The following is a 17,840-nucleotide window of genomic DNA, read 5'->3' on the forward strand; positions in this document are numbered from 1 at the left end:
TGAGTGAAGGGGCAACATCTCCACCTAATTGCAGCCACCCAACCTCAAAGCATGCTAACAGGCTAATGTTACTCTGGTGCTGACCTCACATGTAATACCCTGGTCATCCATGTGCCAATCCTGCCCCTGCAGGCAGAAGAAACTTCTTGAACATTTGGCTCCTGCCCTTCCACTCTCAATTCTTCCCTGAGTCCAAAACACTGCTCACACAAAACAGCCATGCAGAGATCTGGGCTCCAAGCAGAAAAACACTTTGGGAAGGGACTAGATAACTCTTCCCAGATAAGACCAAAGGGAACCTAGGGTGAACCGCTAAATAATTTGGCTTTCATTATCTTTGACAGTACAGACTACACTGAAGTTTGGGTTTGCCTTGAAACAGTTCAGACAACTGGTCTGAGACCAAAGTTCTTTGGCAAAAACATGTGTTTAAGTATGAGGTGCCAGACTTGGGGCACTTACCTGGTAAAAACAGTGCACAAAGTCCATGTGCCATCAAACACATGATGACTGAGCTTGGATTTTACACAGTGAAGTCACAGAGCTGCACAGATTCCTCTGCTCTGGACAGCGCCCCACAGAGCACAGTGCTGCAGTACAGACACTGCTCCATGCTCCATGCAGGACTCAATGCCCCCAGGCTGCCCCCACTCCTCATTTTCCCCTCCCCACCACAATTTTAACAAAATAGACAGCAGGCTGCAGTAGCTGCACAAAGCTCTGATTTTTCAGTCTAACACACTTGAGGTTCCCTAGACCACATCTTGCCTCCAGCTAAGGAATTTTCAAGACAAGTAACAAAATGAAGCAATACTATTATAAGCAGCCTTTGGGTGGGTTACAAGGCATGCTGCTGATGACTGAGTAACTTTAATCACCTTTAGAGCCCTGCAACTTCCCTGAAATAATGCAAAATGTTATTCTGAAATGGAATTTGTACACAGAAAGCAAGGAAAACAGACTTTCTAATTTACCAGGCTTACAACTATGATTAGTACTTTAATGGTGGGGCAGAATGTTCTCATTACATCAGTGGGTCTATAATTAGCCCCTAACTCTGTTTTTGAGGGACTAAGAACATCTTTCAGCTTGCCAGTAGTGGTTATATGAATTTGAACACAAGTGCCCCTGCTCCAGCAGTCAGCACTATGCCACCATTTCACCTACATTTTTTTGACGCTTCTAAGAAAATAATAATTAAAAGCATACTACTGAACTTTTTGACATCATCTGTACTATCCAGGAGAAGCAGATCCTCACATGAGGTCAAGCCCCCAGTGACTCCACTCATGTAAGGACATTGTCTGATGTATTTTGGCACAGTTTAACTGGTCCTAAATGAGCTCTACCAATTTACAGAAGGAACTGGCACAGACAACTCTGCTCTGCTCTGTATAGTATTAACACATCCTCCTAATTATTTATTGAAAGAACATTTTATTTTCCTGCTGCTGTCCTAAAACCAAGTCCCTCCAAGGTGGTCTCCATACAGTGTCTGGTGCTGGATATTAAGCTGCTTTTGAGTGCTTTGAAGTTCTGCGTGCCACCATCAGCTAACCTGACCAGGTCTGGCCAGCCAGCCAGAAGCTAAATGTGTTCAAAGCTCTGGAGATTATGTTGCGCACAAATCTAGGAACACAATTTGTGCCATTTAGTTGTCTCAGTAAGCCAAAACAGTTTTGACTACAAGAGACATCGGCAGGTGCAGATGTCCAAGTAAATTGTTATAACACGCTCACTTGTGGTTGTAGCACTGCAGGGAATTTGACAAAGTCAAATGAAGCCCATCTTTCTTAGCACCACTTCAACATTTGATTAAATATAAAGGGAAGGTTTTAAAGAAGCTGCAGTGAGTTAAATTTAAAATGAAGTAATTACAGTAATTTTTCAAACCTACTTTAATAGTGACTACTATGGAGAAACACTGTACTAAGCTTTGACACATTTCACTACAAGAAGGGAATGACAGTGATTTCAAATATGACTACATCCAGCAAGCAAAGCAAGTACACACAATAGCAAGATCATAGATAGGATCTATGCTATAAATTCTGCTGTAAGTGTAATGTAACCTGTTGTGGAAGCCCACTAAAGTCCTGTGGTTAAAAATATGATGTCTGAAGCAGCTTTGTCAATACCACTTCCTGTAAAAGGACACAGACTATCACAACTAAAAAAAAGAGCCAGTATTTTCTGAAAAAATAACTTTTCCAAAATACATATACTCCTAAAGTAATAATTTTAATTATTGTAAAGATGCAAAGACAAGAATATTTACCTGTATTACTGTGTCTTCCATTTATCTCCCCTTATATCAATTTTCCCTGGTAAAAGGAAAGAACTAGAAGAGAAATGAAGACAAGAATCCCCAAAGGAATCAAGAACCTTTGCGGCTTTTGAAGATAAAATAAAACTTTTCCACAGTGAAAGGAAGGTTTTTGGGAGGGAGTGAGAGAAGAAAAACTTTAGTGAAACAAATTTTAAAAACCCACCCCAAACTGACAAAACAGAAATTGTTGCACCATTAGCTGCATTTCAAACCTCATATAATAAGGGCAGCCAGCCTGCAAATCTGGAAGGGAATTCGGCCCATGTTATTGGTGGATGATTTCAACACAGCCCCAAGGGAAATGCATTTAAAGATCCATATGTTTGCTTGGCATCAAACCAAGTTCCATTAAATAACTGTATTCAGCTACACAACAAATTTACTTACCATACATTTCATATGAGAACTAATTTGTTTGATAGCAATATTGCTGATGTTTATATTGGTTTACTGTAATGAAAACAGTATTTTCCAAACTATGAACAAATGCATACCCGTAGTTTTACAGCGGCTTAACGAAAGTACTGGTAGTACTTCAAGAAGGGAATTTATACAATATGTACATTTCTCAGTGCTTCTCATGCCAAGCATAGTAAGGGGGTTCCACTATGAAGGTGGAACTTGCTTTTGTCACCAGCAGAGCTGATCTAAGTCCCTTTGTGAGCCATGCAGGGAGCACGAGGCCAGCAGGACTATGGGCAATTCCAGGCTTGACAGCTTGCTGGGTCCAAAAATGACTTCTAAACATTGGAAAACCAAATATTCAGAGCTAGTGGAGTGGAGCATGACACAAGGTTCTCACTTCTCATGACATTACAGAAATTATGAAGGCAATCCCTTAACCACTGTTTCAACTGAATGTTAAACCCCTGATTGCAAATATGAAACCAAGGACCTTTATATAAAATGCAAAATTCACATACCATCATCTATCTGGTCGTCAAAGCTGCCAAATATTTTCATATACACAAAAACATTGACAACCGAGTTGTGCTATAAAAACACTAAAACATCTTGAGGATTTCACTCAGTAATTCCATGCGGTCTGGCATTAATCAGTTGGACATCTTCAGAAAAAATATATTTCCTTAGTGAGGAAAAAATCTGGTTCTTCCAATAAAGTCACCTTCAGTGCTTCCCATGTTTATATTTTTGCTTAGAGAAGCATCATTAAAAAAAAAACAACTGAGAAGGAGCCAAGGATGATTTAATGATGCACTTACTGAAACCTCTGCAAAATGTCCTTTTTGTCAGCTTTTGATATACAAAATCTGCCCTGGCACTTCCAATACTAATATCCATTGTTTTCACCAGCAGAGTTCTGACTTCTGATTATGATTAATGCTAAATTATAAATACAAACAGAAGCAGAGGCCACATTGTTTCCAAAAAACCATATTAATATATCATTATAAATACTGTCAGCACTATTTGCCATCCAGTTCATTTCTCAGGAAATTATGTTAAATTAGCATGTAGCACTCCACACCACCTCTGTACATGCTGGAGGTGGCCACAGTACAAAAATCTGTATGGTTCCAAGTGTAGATCTGATGTGTCATGAAATGAAATGTTTCTCCACAGGCTGAATGCCTGAAAGGAGAGGGAACCTACTTCTAAACAAGCTTCCTCTTCCTTCCCAAACCAGTGGGGAAGGAAAGGGGGCAGTCAGACCTGTAAGTCTTATAGTAAACTTAAAGTTCTAACTGAAAAATACTCTGCTGCAAACCAAAGAAAAGTTTAATTCCATTTCTGAACCTTGAGTTCCTCACTGACCATTTATTTAGCCAAGTTAGAGTGTAATCTGTTCAGTGGAAACAGTGAAAACTATTAACTTCTCTGAGAAAAGCAGGCTCAAGGCTTAAGTCAAAATAGGTCTATGGGTAAACCTGACTTCAATTACCATGTATTTGGAAAAATCCTAGTGATGAAAATGCCCTAGTTCTTGCCCAGAAGGTCACCAGTCAGCCATTACTATTTCTGCAGTGCAAAGACAATGAAGGGAAGCTCTGTTTTAAGAGTAGATGAAGTTAGTTGCCTAAATCATGCATTGCATTAACCTGAAAGTTATTCAAACTTCCACTTCATAAAAAGGCAAACACAAAAGAGTCTCTCCTCTGATACATAAACAAACCTTGTGTGGACTAGAGATTAGCAATGTAAACTATGGAAGAGGAGCATGGTTAGCACTCGACAATTCTTATTAGTCTGGAAGCATTAAATCACTGCCTTGGCAATTTTGGCATATTAGTGTGACAAAGATTCATAATCATTTTGACTTCTCCTCACAACACCTTAGCTACATTGAGAACTTCATCCCAAATTGTCCAAATTCAAACAAAATAAACTCTATCTTTGAAGCTAGGCTTTCTACATAGATCCATCAGTGGGAACCATAGGCTCTAAGGCTCAGAGCTCACATTCACATGCTTGAATATCAGTATCTCGCTGGAACATGCCCCAGAAAGCATTTTTTCTGCTAAGATCAACAATGACAGCAGGTAACGCTTGCAGTCTGATTATTCACTTCTGCATATTTTAAAAGTCGAGAAGCAGCAGAAATCATATTTTTATACATTTTCTACTGTATGCATGATATAAGATCTTGATGGCTTGCTTGATTCAAACTATGATCTGACAAACTTGATGCCTATCACTGTACATTGTTTGTGGCAACAAACACCTTTAACCAACCAAGAGAGCACAAGCAAGCAATTAATTCTTCTAAGCTTTCATTAGGAGTTGCAGACTATTAGATTATTACAGCTTCATGCTGCATTTAATTTTACACAGTAACTACGTTTAAGAAGCAGGGTAAAATATTCACCAACCACAAAATACTGGCCCTTAGAAGTGGTGGAAGGTTCTAAGCACACTCTCTGGGTCTATTTTGACAATCTCCACTGTGTATTAAGACACAGGTTACAAAGCCTTATTGGCTTTGTTGTCTGGAATAATGATAAGTGACAAATTCCTTGTCATTAGCAATTAATGGTTCAAGAGTAATGTTTAGCACTCGTTACACAACTTTTTTTAAGCACTTAACAAGGAGATACCAACTTTTCCTTGCATTTTTAAAGGATGAACACACACTGAACCCACAGAAGATTTTAGGTGCCTCCTCACCAGAACAGTGCCTATAGCCCTCACATACCTAACAGAAGAGTGGGATTTCTGTACTTCAAGCTCACAAAACTTACCTTGATGACAGCAGGTTTGGTATGGTACTCAGGCTCAATGCTACGCCATGGGGAATAAGAGGCCTTCCTGGATTGATGCCACTGGCTCTTTTAAATTATGATTTTTTTTATCTAACTGTTCAGTAAACACAGAGCTCACCCAAGGCACAGCTGGGTGCTAAGTCCCAGTGCAGTGTGCAGAGAAATATTTGACCAGATGTGATATTCAAAATAGAACTGCTAGTTTCTCTTCTGAGTAGTGCTATCAGGTTCATGCAGTGGAAGAGGATTTGAAAAAGAAACAGAAGTAGGAAACTGAATTGGTAATTATTATTTCCTTTCTCCAGGGCACCCTTTACCAGCATCATCTCAAATCAGCTGCATCTCAAGTGAAGGTTGAGTCAAGCTGGAAAACTTATGGAACAGATTTCTCTTCTATGATCTCCCAAAGAATCTTCACAGCTGTTCTAGAACATGTGTCAACTGCAAAGTAAACTCATATCTACTTTCCTCCATCTATGTCTTAACAAATTTTGTTCTAACATTGTCCACTAGGTTTCCATTTCCATGTTTTGCCATCTGGATCTCATCGTTATACATACAAGTTACTTTCACCCACTTGGCTCACTTCATATGTTAAGCCTTTTTAAATGGCTTTAAAGATGATTTACTAAAAAAGCAGTGAAAGATCTAACACGGGAAGAGATTAACTTAAGTAGAGAATTTCTTGCTTTAATGTCAAAATTATTTTACCACTGACTTCTGGCTTCCCACATTGTTCAGCCAATTTCTGCCTTATTCATATTTGTTCTTTGACTTTATATATCTATACAAGCACATTAATTACTCAGAAGGAAACCACATTGACAGCAATGATCTACTCACAAATTTTAAACATCTGAAATATGAATGTGAAGTGTCAGAGAAGTAGAAAGAAGAAAAGGTCCAAACAATACTGCCTTGTTTCTGAAGCACTATGGAACACAGTAACTGAGCCCAAGAGTTAAAAACTTTATTAAATGAGTTTTCTTTTGCCTACTGAATTGTGCATTTCACCAAAACAGAACCAGGTTCCAAGAAAATAGTATCAGTCTGAAAGGACTTAGTTATTCCAATTACACTTTTAAATGGTTTTAAAAGTTTCTACTTTAAAGCCAAACTCTTATCTAACTTTGAAAGGAAAGAAAAAAGTACCTTAAAAAGACTTACAGTAAGAACATAAACCAGCATTGCCAACTAATTGCTCCTGCCCTATTCCTGGAGCAGGACAGAACCACCCTCTTTCTAGTTTATGTTCTCATACTTTCAGTAGGCCAAGTGGTACAGACCCAGGCATGGCTCTTAAATTTTCCAGTATCTTCCTCAAAATGCTGTTCAGGACTGTATCTTTAAACAGGACAAAAACAGAAAGGAAAAAAAAAAAAAAGGAAAGCACCTCAATTTGATTCCTCCCAAAAGTGAATGGCATCTTTTGCCTTAAGATTTTTGTATGATCAGGAGTGAAATATTATAGATGAACCAGAAATGTTGCATTCTTTATCATTCTCCTCATCTGAATCTAAATTCAGCTGGTGAGACATATCAGTTCAGGGCTCTGTATGCCCTGGCACCTGGTACAGGAAGTCTGTCCCAATAACAGGCAACCATTTAGGCAAAAGTGAAGTTCTTTTTGATTCTTACCATCTCTAAGAAGCACTTTAAACTCTATCCAGAAATTAACAGGCAGCTCCTGGAGCTGCAGTGCCATAAGCATTGCAGAGATGCTGTTTTGGCAAATAAACCCCCACCCTATTTCCAGTATTAAATTAAAAAATAATTTTTAAAAGTGTAGTAAGAAAGGGCCAGGTTGAAAAAAAACGGCCAATCAGTCAAAAAGCTGTCTGAATTGCTTCTAAAACATGCTGTCAAAGAGCTGGGCTAATTTTTGACTATTAAGGTTTTCATTTGACTAGAGATCTAACAGCAGGCCCACTGTCTTCAAGGACTAATATTGCCTCTGGATGCTTCTCAATACCAACCAATAACCCAAATTTTTCTGGGCTAAACTTCAATCTATTTGTCCAGTACGAGCTTGGCACCATCTGGAACACACAGCCACACCATCTTCAGCTAAAGGGACAGGCGAGTCCCGCTGTGCTCACTTCTCGTAGACTGAAGGAAATCTACTGAGTTCTCCAACATCCCAAAAGTGACCTCAAAACCTTTGAGATTTGGGGCTTTGTTACACCATATACCTGATGGATTTCCACTGCTATGTTACAATGCATCTCCTGATTGGTTGGTGTTTCACTCACAAGCCAAGAAGATGGAAGAAAATGGATGCAAACTGGGGACTTACTGTTTTCTAAGGATGTCATGACATTTGCAATTCCTTCTCAACTTATAAGAGGGGAACTAAGCCAAACCCTATATCCACTGTATTTGCAATTATTCACATTGCAAAAGCAATCAAAAGAGCTGGGTTTGGCTTGGTAACATTTTCTATTTTCTCCACAGTATTACTTCAACTGTTTTAGGCTATTCTCTGTCCCTGTTAAAAGCCACCTTGCCAGAAACCTGCCACTTTCCCATGTGAATGCACTTGTCACCAAAATTAATTGCCACCCTGCATTAGTGGTTCGAAGAGCCTCCTGATAGGAGCTCAGGAAGAACAGAAAATGGGGCAAAAGTGATGCATTATCCCTAAAATGCCGCTACTTCACTTGTCAGGGATTGCAATCAGAGTTAGGCCAAGGCAATGTTAGCTCAGCTGCATCTGAACACACCTGTTTCAATTTAATTTGCAGTAATTAGGAAGCCTAGGGCACCAGGAAAAATTGCTGTTCGCTCACTCTTTCAAATAACTGAGTTTTCATGTGCCATTTAAAATGCTGTTTTTCAGAACAGACTGCTGACTTGCTAATGCTAGGAAAATGAAATACAGCAAAATATTTTTAGCAGCAGGAAGTTGTTACTTGCTACTGCCAATTACATGGCTTGTACTTGAACAGTGACATTTTTTTTCCCCTTGCTTACACTTCAAGATAGGTAAAAGCTGGCTGAGGTCTCAGGGCATGAGGATTTGAATAAAACTTAGTCCCTGGGAGCTGGCTGATATTTCTGGAGTCATAGTCAGTACTGGCAGCAATCTGCTGTGACAGAGCAAACAACAGTGTCCCAGATCCACTCCTCAAAAACGGGAAAAGGAGAGGATTAAGCAAGAGACTTGGATCTATTGGCTTTGGCAAAAGGCTGAATAGCTTGTCATGCTAAAAAAATTACTGAAATTGGGGAGTAGAAAATGGGGCAGAGGGGGGAGAAATAAAAAAAGCATTACAATTACATAAGAATAGATATTTATACTCTGAGTTAATTTATCAAACTGACAGAGAGATGAATCATCCACCATTAAAATAAGGGAATACAAGTTTTCTTTATATCCCAATCATTATTTACAACTTTTAAATATTAACGGAGGAGTCAAGTATCCTCATCTTTTAATTTAAAATGTGGCCATGCAGGCCAAAATAAAACTCTTGGCAAAAATAAGTTTCTGCAGGAACAGGGCCCAAAGAATGATTTTTTCAAAAACAGGACAGATCTTAGCAATCATGATGGTACTTCTTTTTTTCTTTTAAATCTACACTGCAAACCACAGAGGGCTCAATAAACTCACACAAACCTAGAGCTCTGTAACAAAAGAATGAGAAAGGACAATAACAAGACCCTGTGGTGTAGCTAGACACAGCTACTTAGGACTTTTTAAAATATAACACAAACCTGATTTTTTTTCAGGGGACATACAGCTCTGCTTTGAGGCAAGTTCATTCCCACATGCTGAGAATCCAATTGAAGCCAATACAGTCCCTCTCACTAAACTAACTTGAATAGATGCATGCATTTGTACAAGTAAAACTGTATTATTTTAGTAATTGGCCTTTTTGTTGCTACAATGCCATTAGAAACTACCATGCCACTGTCTATTTTTCTATCTTAGAACACTTTCCTGCCCAATCCTCCTCACCCAAAAAAAAAAAAAAGAAAATTATCTGGGAGATTCACAGAACTGCTTCCTGAATATTGCTTTGACAATTTTGGAATGCTTTTAATATTATCAGTTAGTATTTTTTGTAGACTGGCATGTGCTTAAAAACTGGACAAGAAAACAGAAAAAGAAATCCATATAATAAAGTGAGGTTTAGCGTTCAGCACCTTTTTTCACCTCTTAGGTGAACTTTATGGAATATAAAAGTGTTTGCCTGAAGCTATGCTTATATAAGGATATGGGACACCCACATATATGTCACACATGATTTTAAAACTATGAAAAATCAGAAAGTATGAGGCTGGATCTTCATTTATTCATTAGCCTTTGGTGCTTCAACAGGCAATTTCTTTATAATCCAGGATTTTAATTTTTCTATTTCAGTTCTGTTCAGCTCATGATTGAGGTTTGGAAAAGTATGAAGTGACGTTGATACTCCCAGAGACTTTAACATCTTGTTGGTCTCTTCACCCCATGAGTAGAGAACTAGATTATCAGCAGTTCCATGGCACTGAAATAATTCTGGAAGAGCTCTTTCATTTCTTTTCAAAGCCTAGATGGAAAGGAAACACTGTCAGACATACTGCCAAAAATTTAAAAGGAATATTTACAATTACATGGTGACAATTATTGCACTTACTGATCTACATTTTAGGGGTTATACTGTACTATCTCTATAGAAGTAAATAAGGAAATACTGGAAAAAACTGCCCTTCAAGTTTTAATACAAGAACTCTTGACAAATGGTAGTGTTTACTTTAAGGTCTATATCCCTCTCCAAATAAGAGAAAGAGAAAAAACTCATGACAGCAAATGGAGCTCGTATTATAATGCATCACACATTTTAAAAGAATACTTATGCTTACACAGTCTTTTTAACAATTAAGGACAACTAGTAAAGCATTTCATTTATTAATCTCTTTCAACACTTTAATATTGTATTGTCTGTGCAAAAAAGTGCAATAAAACATTATTTAAAGACAGCTTTAAAGCCTCACTTTCCTAATATTCTGCTTATCTATCTCCCGGAAGTGACATAAGTTTAGAATGTGAATCAACTGCCTCAGACGTATAAACATGTATACTGAATTTTAATCACCATGTTTTCTTATAGCTAAACATGTTTTCTATAATATCTACTACACACTCACCTGGTAAACAGCAGAGTCTTTATTCAGAAAACTGGACAAGGCAAAGACTCCTGCCAGATCCTGATGAAACCTAAAGGCCAAATGCATTGCCATTCCACCTCCCATTGAAAAGCCTCCTAGGATGCACCAAAAGAAAAAAATATTTTTCTATAAGTCTTTGTAACCCAATGTACAATTTATTATCTTCAGACTTGTTTCTTTAATACATAATATAAAAAAAAACAAACCCATCTTGAGTATCATAAAGTTTACAAAGATTTTAGAATTACAGAGTCACTTAGGTTGGATAAAATCTCTAAGATCATAAAGCCCAGCCTATGACTCAACACCACCTTGTCAAGTAGACCATTGCACCAAGTTCCACATTCATTCATTTCTTGAGCACCTCCAGAGACAGTGCCTCCAGCACCTCCCTGGGCAGCCCATCCCAAAAGTTTAACAACCTTTTTGTGAAGAAATTCTTTCTGACATCCAACCTGAACCTGATGTGGCATAGCTTGAGGTTTAAATCAAAGCATGATGCAATTAAGACAATGGATAGCTAAAGCAGTGCTGAATATTCATTACTGAGAGAGGACAAAAAATGCCATCAAGTAATACTTCAGAAGGTATTCAGGTAGCTGAATACTGTGGACATGCATACTCTGACATAAATGAAGTAAAACTCTCTGAACAGGTAATTTTCACTGCTTTTTGTATTCAAGTTATTTCTCCCCTAGGCTAGCAGCATTCACACACGAAAGATCTCTATTTTGCATAATCAATGAGCACTCACATTCAAGTAGTAATGAGGATATTTTTGCTGTTATACCTTGGGATATATCATAAATAGGGAACAAATGCAATGTATATCCCTGAGCTCTAACAGGATCTCTGAACTAACGGCCCTCTGTCGTCCATATGTCTCTTCAACTACACTAATTCCTTACCAAAGGTAATTCCTCAGGGATGGTTTTTATATGACAAATGCTTATTCAGTAGGAAAGAAATCCAGACAACTACATTACTTCACAAGGACACAGTACACAGGCCATTATATTGACTGGATCCAGATAATGAATAGAGTGAAGCTTCCTTTATTTTCTTATGCACAATATGGTCACTTATTTCATTTCCTTTTGATCATTCTGAAGAATGCTGTCATTTCCAAACCCCAAAAGAAGCAGCTGTACTCTAAGAGACCATTTTGCTTTTGCTTAGAAATAAATACAGACAATGCTTTATCAACAAAATAAAATGAAGTCCATTTTAAGTATTTCAGATTACAGGAAGAAAAGCTGCATTGAAAAGTCATTACTAGTTTGTAAATGATTTAATCTTAAAATTTTGTACCCAGTTAGTCACAATCTGGCACACTGTCTGCAATTACTCACCAGCAGTCTTTGACAATGCAGTCACCTTCTGTTTAGAAGAATATTAGGTAATGGTTCTTTTATGTGGCTCATACTACTACAAGAAAATGCAATACAAAGGACTAGCTCTTTGAATTTGATTTGCATGGGAATACCTGAAGTTTATCACACAATACCACAACAATCTCTGAGTAAAGGCCATATGCTAAATGCTTCAAAAACAACAATTCGAATAAGCATTTATAGATGCAGACTATTTTTTCAATTAAAAGAACCATTTCAGTATATGTGCATGTTTGACATAACACATAAAAGACACTCTTAGTCAAGAACATCTAAAATAATTCAAATTTTGGATGAAGGAAAAATAAAAGGAAGGTATAGATATTACACAAAGCCAATGTATAAAATGACAAGAGTGTAAACAAAACATAAAAGTACATGTATACAGATGATCTCGCCATGAAGAATACATAAACTGTACAGCATTGTTAAGCAGATTGTGTCAGGAGTGTTAGATAAAATCAAAATGACACAGCAACATTTCATCCTTAGATGGGCAGAACACTGCAAGGTCTTCACCAATCTACTTCTCTACTTGAGACCAATCTACCTTCAAGAAACACAAAGACTGTGCACAGAAGTTCAGAATTTGCCAGAAGGTCTTAAATTCAGAAGTACATTCACTTTCAGTTTTCCCCTCATGCCTATTTTATGAGAACTGTGATTAATGCTTCACAACAGTTAAACAGGGTTAGCTCAACAATGCTCAGGATGCCAGTTCAGGAAAGCACCTAACTCTTTGTGTTACCTTCCCTGACTCACAAAGGAGGTTTATGTGTAGACTAATAGGGGAGCACACACAAAAGACTCAATTAGGTAAAACACTTCCAGTTGCAGAGAAAGTTCACTCAAGGATGCATTTATGACCTTGAATCTGCTTCAGTGTAGTGCTGATTTTTAGGTAGCACCCCTCTGCAATAAGAAGAAAGCTGCTTGTGACTCACCTTGACAGCTGAGAAAGATCTGCTGAAATCAGACAATCATCACACTTCCAAATTAAAAAATTTGAATCAGAAGGAAACTCCCATGCAATACTTTACTAAAACTAAAACATTCTTTTCTGGAATATAATCTGTAACTAAATTCGGGTGATATCAGGCACAGGATGATGTAACACAATGTGAACAGAAACAGAATTTTTCAAATGGAATTTATTCCTGATTGAATGAGACAGAAATCCTCACCACAGTTGCCATTTTTCAGTGATAAAACATTCCTTGTAAATGGCCTTAGGAGCCTTTTAAACAAAACTCCAGTTCATTTTTGTAAAAGATCTTGATTTGTATTAATTTGCTTCCCATTTGTATTTGCCTGAAATGATAATCTGGTCCATGATGACATTTGAACGTTACACAGGGTTCAGGAAACCAAGTATTTACCTACTGTCAAACTTTAGCTTTATTTGTTTCTTTATACTTTGTCTAACAATGTCTGTGTTTGCATCTCAGAAAAGACAAACTTTATTATCCAGCACAAAGATTTATTTTGTATCTCCTGTCCTGTATACATAAGAGAATGCTAAAAACTGCCTTCTCCCCTATGCATCACTTTAGTGGCTGCAATGAATTCACAAAGTTCTTTAGGTGTTCAGTCTTCTTCACAGAAAAAACAGCTCTCTAGCACACACAGGTTTGACATTGCCAAGTGCATCCTGAATCATACAAACCTGACTGTAAATCACCTTAGTCCATTTGTTATAATGATCATGGAAACATCACTTTTTCATGCTTTTCAGTAAAACTTTAACATGTGCCCAAAGCTGCTTGCCATACTAGAAATCACAGCCATGGGGGAAAAAAACAATTATGAATTATATCTAGTGCACAAATTTTGAAGAGAAAAAAGAACAGGAGAAGCTAAACCCCAGATTTTGATGAGATTAGGATTTGGACTTGGGTGCAGGGATGCAGTTTGGGGTGTTTGTTTTAAGCAATATTTCTTCACTAGTTTCTCTGTATTAGTTGTTCTTCATCTTTCCTGTATTTTTTCCCATTTGTCAGTACAGCTTTAGTAACGAAGTGGCAAGAAATGAATCCTCCAGCACACAGAGCCTGTGCCAGCCCAGCACAAGACAAACACTCTTCTGTTGTATAAGGCTACACCAGCACAGTCAGAAATTGTCTTGGCCTGTTCTGATATTATTACAATACATTACATACTCTTGCCTACTTTTCATTCCATTCTCACAGCATTTTTCATTCTCAATTTTTCCTTTTTTAGTATTTCAACTTAAAGTTGCTCTAATCAGTTTGTTATCAAGAATTTCTCCCTTAAGTTACATTCCAGTTTACTTTCCCTCTCCCTAGGGACTAGGTGGTTTACCTTATATTAACGGCAACAGCACAACCTTGTTCTACACAGCATCTGCAAAGAAGCTGACTTTCTGTTTCGGCCTTCCATTTTCATCAATGAATGGAAGTATTATATACATTTAACAGTGTACACAAATGAATATCAGCAAAGAGTACAAATGCCAGTGGAACAGCAAACTCCCTTCTCCACAGAACTCCCTGAACACTGCTCCTGTGTTAAGTATTCAAACACTTGCTTTGTCTCAAGTGAATTTCCTCACAGCAGTGATTTTCTCCTTTTAATCTCTTCATGAAACTTCACCAAACCCAAACTTTGCACAGCAGCAGAACTGCAATGAACGATTTCCACCTTTGATAGCCTTGTTATTCTGGTTGTTACTTAGTCTTTACAAGAGCAACAAACTTGAGAGTCGTTATAAGAACAAAGGCAACTTCCCTTGAGTGGTTCAGCCACTTGCTCTTGTTAGGAACGTGAATTAACTTGCTCCCCAACTTCCTCACCAGTCAAAACACATTTTGAAATGCATATTTAAGTGGTATGACTTTTACCACTTTCTTGTAAAAACAAGTGTACTATTGTTTCTAACCAGTTACATTTTATTTTCAACTATTACAGGTAATAGAGGGGAACCCAACATGTGTACCTAAGGGGCTGTAATTTTTAGCACTGGAAGGAAAATAAAATCCATTAAAAGTCTCGAATCATTTTTTATTTAGATGTTACTCTGCCAATCTATGGCTTGCTTCATTTACCCAGTGTGTGTTGTCTTGGTTGTTTCTACAGAGGACAGCAGTGTCTTGCTGCAACACTAACCTGTCATTTTTACAGTCAGCATAACTGCACGACATGGGTAAAAGGAAGAGAAAAACCTATCCTTTATGCTCACAGTATTTGTGACTCTAAACTGAATCACAGGTAGGAAAGTGGAAAATTGCTCTCTAAAGCAAAGAGTAGCAATGCACAGAAACAAGCTGCTGTTCTGCAGAGCTGTGAACCTTCTGTTAGCAGAGGTCTTTTAGAATTCAGAAAAGCAATGATAAGGATTTGCCTAAATAGAACTGAGCCTGCACTGGCACATGACAATGGAATAGCAAATGCTGTGAAGTCTCACTTTTCTGTGACTCTGTTGGCATAACTGTGAAGAAAGTACAGGTTAATTTGTACCCTGTGGCATGTCTGCACAACTCCCAAGCATTCTAAAAGCCCATCCATCCATCCATTTAATTTTGCACTGAATTCAGGTATTTATTAAAGATGAGTAAGGACATGTCTTCAACAGAGTTCTTAGTAAGGCTGAAAAGCTCAGAACTTGATTATATATAATTATTTTCTTACCAAAGCCATTATCTTATATGCAACGACAATATCATGATTGAATTATTTTTGAATGATTTTATTAATTTGCTTCTGTGAGTCTTGTTTACTCCTAATCTTCACTATCATTTGCTAAACCTGTATTTCACCATACTGGGACTGTGTTATCTTTCAGAGTCTTTAGACACATTAATACTGACACCATCACATGTTGGGAAACAAAGTAACAAGTAATGGTCTAGTCTTGGTTAAAATTAGCATTGTACCTCCTAGCAAAAGACTTACAAAGGAAACAAAGATTAATTTGTTAAAGTCTCTTTTTGCTTCCTGATGTGTGAGCTAGACTAGCAGAGATCCAAAAGAGACACATGGTCAGTTCAGACACAAAAAAAAACCCCAAAACCAAGAGGACCAAACATTTACCCCAAAGTATAAATGCAAGGCAAATTTACACTGATGCACTGAAAATTAATAAAATGTTGCAGGTATTATGGGGCAGATGAACTAACAGTACTTCTTTCAGCCCAGAGAGAAACCACAAAGCCATGTAATGGGAGGTAGAGAAAGAGAAATCTCATTTGAACTGCAGAGAGAAACAGCAAAATAAACCCATAAATTTCCTCTGTAAGGACAAGGCAGTAAGTACCTCTGAATGGAAGACAATGTCCTCCTAATAAAGACAGAAGATACACGATAGGATGAGTGACAGCAAAAGGCTCAGAAGCCAAAAGCATTAAGTGCCAAGACTGTGGATGAACTAGATGGCTCAACACTTCAACAATTTATTGTTGCAAGTTTTTATCTCCACGTATTTATAGAATCTGTTCTCTGGGGCTTCAAAGCCAAGATATTTCCCCCCCATCCCATTTTCACACACACTGAGAGAGAAGGAAATGCTAATATTTACAAGAAGCACAGAGCTTTCATGTTACTTCCACCGTGGTTCAGTAGCTATGTAAGAAGTCTAGCAATAAACAAAAAGTGGTTGTGTGTCTTGTGTTATTGTTACAGCACAAGGGGTCAGGAATCATGCATGTGTTTTTTGGCATTTAGTCAAATCTACAGGACTGTTATGGAAAGTTTATTTTCACTGGCTGCTTACACGAGTGACTACAGGTGGCAGAGACCAACATGCTTGGATCAGCACTTCTGCACTACACAAAAAGTGACCTGTGAAAGCAGGAAAGCAGTGCTAAATTAAGAACAAAAAAAGAACAAAAAGACTGCCTTTCACCAAAGTGTAGTTGACTACAGTAAGCCCTATCAAAATGCTCAAAAAATGAGAGAGCCGTTTCTTTCAAGAGCTTGTAACATATTCTTGAATAATATTGTTGAAATCTTAAACAGTTTTCACTGAAGTGGACTTATTTTACAGGGCACTGTCACTAAGGAAGCAGTTAAAAAAACCCAAAACAAAGGAACAACCAGAAGAAAACAAAAAACAAAAGCACCACCACCTGAAAAACCAACTTAGCTTTAGATAGAAAAAGAAATTACTGTCCCACATTTTAAACTGTGGCTTGCTTGACCAATTTAGGAATTAATTCAGGCATTTATAAAGAAGAAATACATCCTGTTTTTAAAGAAAGGATATTATCAAAGCTCCAAGTGTCAAAATTTGACTAAATTTATAACACTCTTTTATCTCCAAAGTAAATAAAAACCTACTTACAGGACTATTTACAAAAAGTCCTTTAGCCAGGAAGACCAGTAAGAGTAACTCAATAAGAATGTCTGGCTAAAAACTAAGTGCCATTATCAAATTCTGGGGATGATATAATTAATTTTTTTAATAATTATGTATTGCTGCTAGTCTCACTTCCTTCCTCCTCCAAGGTCAGAGGAAATAAAACTTAATCAGAAGTCTACTTTCTTCAAAAGACTTGTGTTAAAAGGAAAGCAACTAATGAAACTGTTATGAGATAAGAATGGGTAGATAAGCCATGTCACAAAATTAATACGGATGTTTTAAAAATAAGACTTCCTTTACATCCAGCAAACTAAGTAATTTATTTCTTTAGAAGTAGATTCATAGAGCAGTTGTTAAAAGCAAGGCTGCACCAGCATTTTCCTTGATTAGGAAGAGAGGAGTGGCACTGTACAACCTGGACTCCA

General features: G+C 37.5%; 1 protein-coding gene across 1 annotated transcript in view; it reads right to left on the bottom strand.

Annotated features, from left to right (window-relative positions):
• Positions 1 to 6,499: 6,499 nt before the first annotated feature.
• Positions 6,500 to 17,840, bottom strand: part of LYPLAL1 (lysophospholipase like 1) — a 31,016-nt gene continuing 19,675 nt past the window's right edge. The window contains exons 4-5 of the mRNA XM_074537047.1: positions 10,684 to 10,799; positions 6,500 to 10,085 (exon numbers count right to left, since the gene is read on the bottom strand). Coding sequence (XP_074393148.1) covers positions 9,846 to 10,085; positions 10,684 to 10,799 — 356 coding nt within the window. The 3' untranslated portion in view covers positions 6,500 to 9,845. The remainder of the gene's footprint in view (positions 10,086 to 10,683; positions 10,800 to 17,840) is intronic.

This window comes from Zonotrichia albicollis, chromosome 3 (genome assembly GCF_047830755.1).
Source record: "Zonotrichia albicollis isolate bZonAlb1 chromosome 3, bZonAlb1.hap1, whole genome shotgun sequence".
Lineage (NCBI taxonomy): Eukaryota > Metazoa > Chordata > Aves > Passeriformes > Passerellidae > Zonotrichia > Zonotrichia albicollis.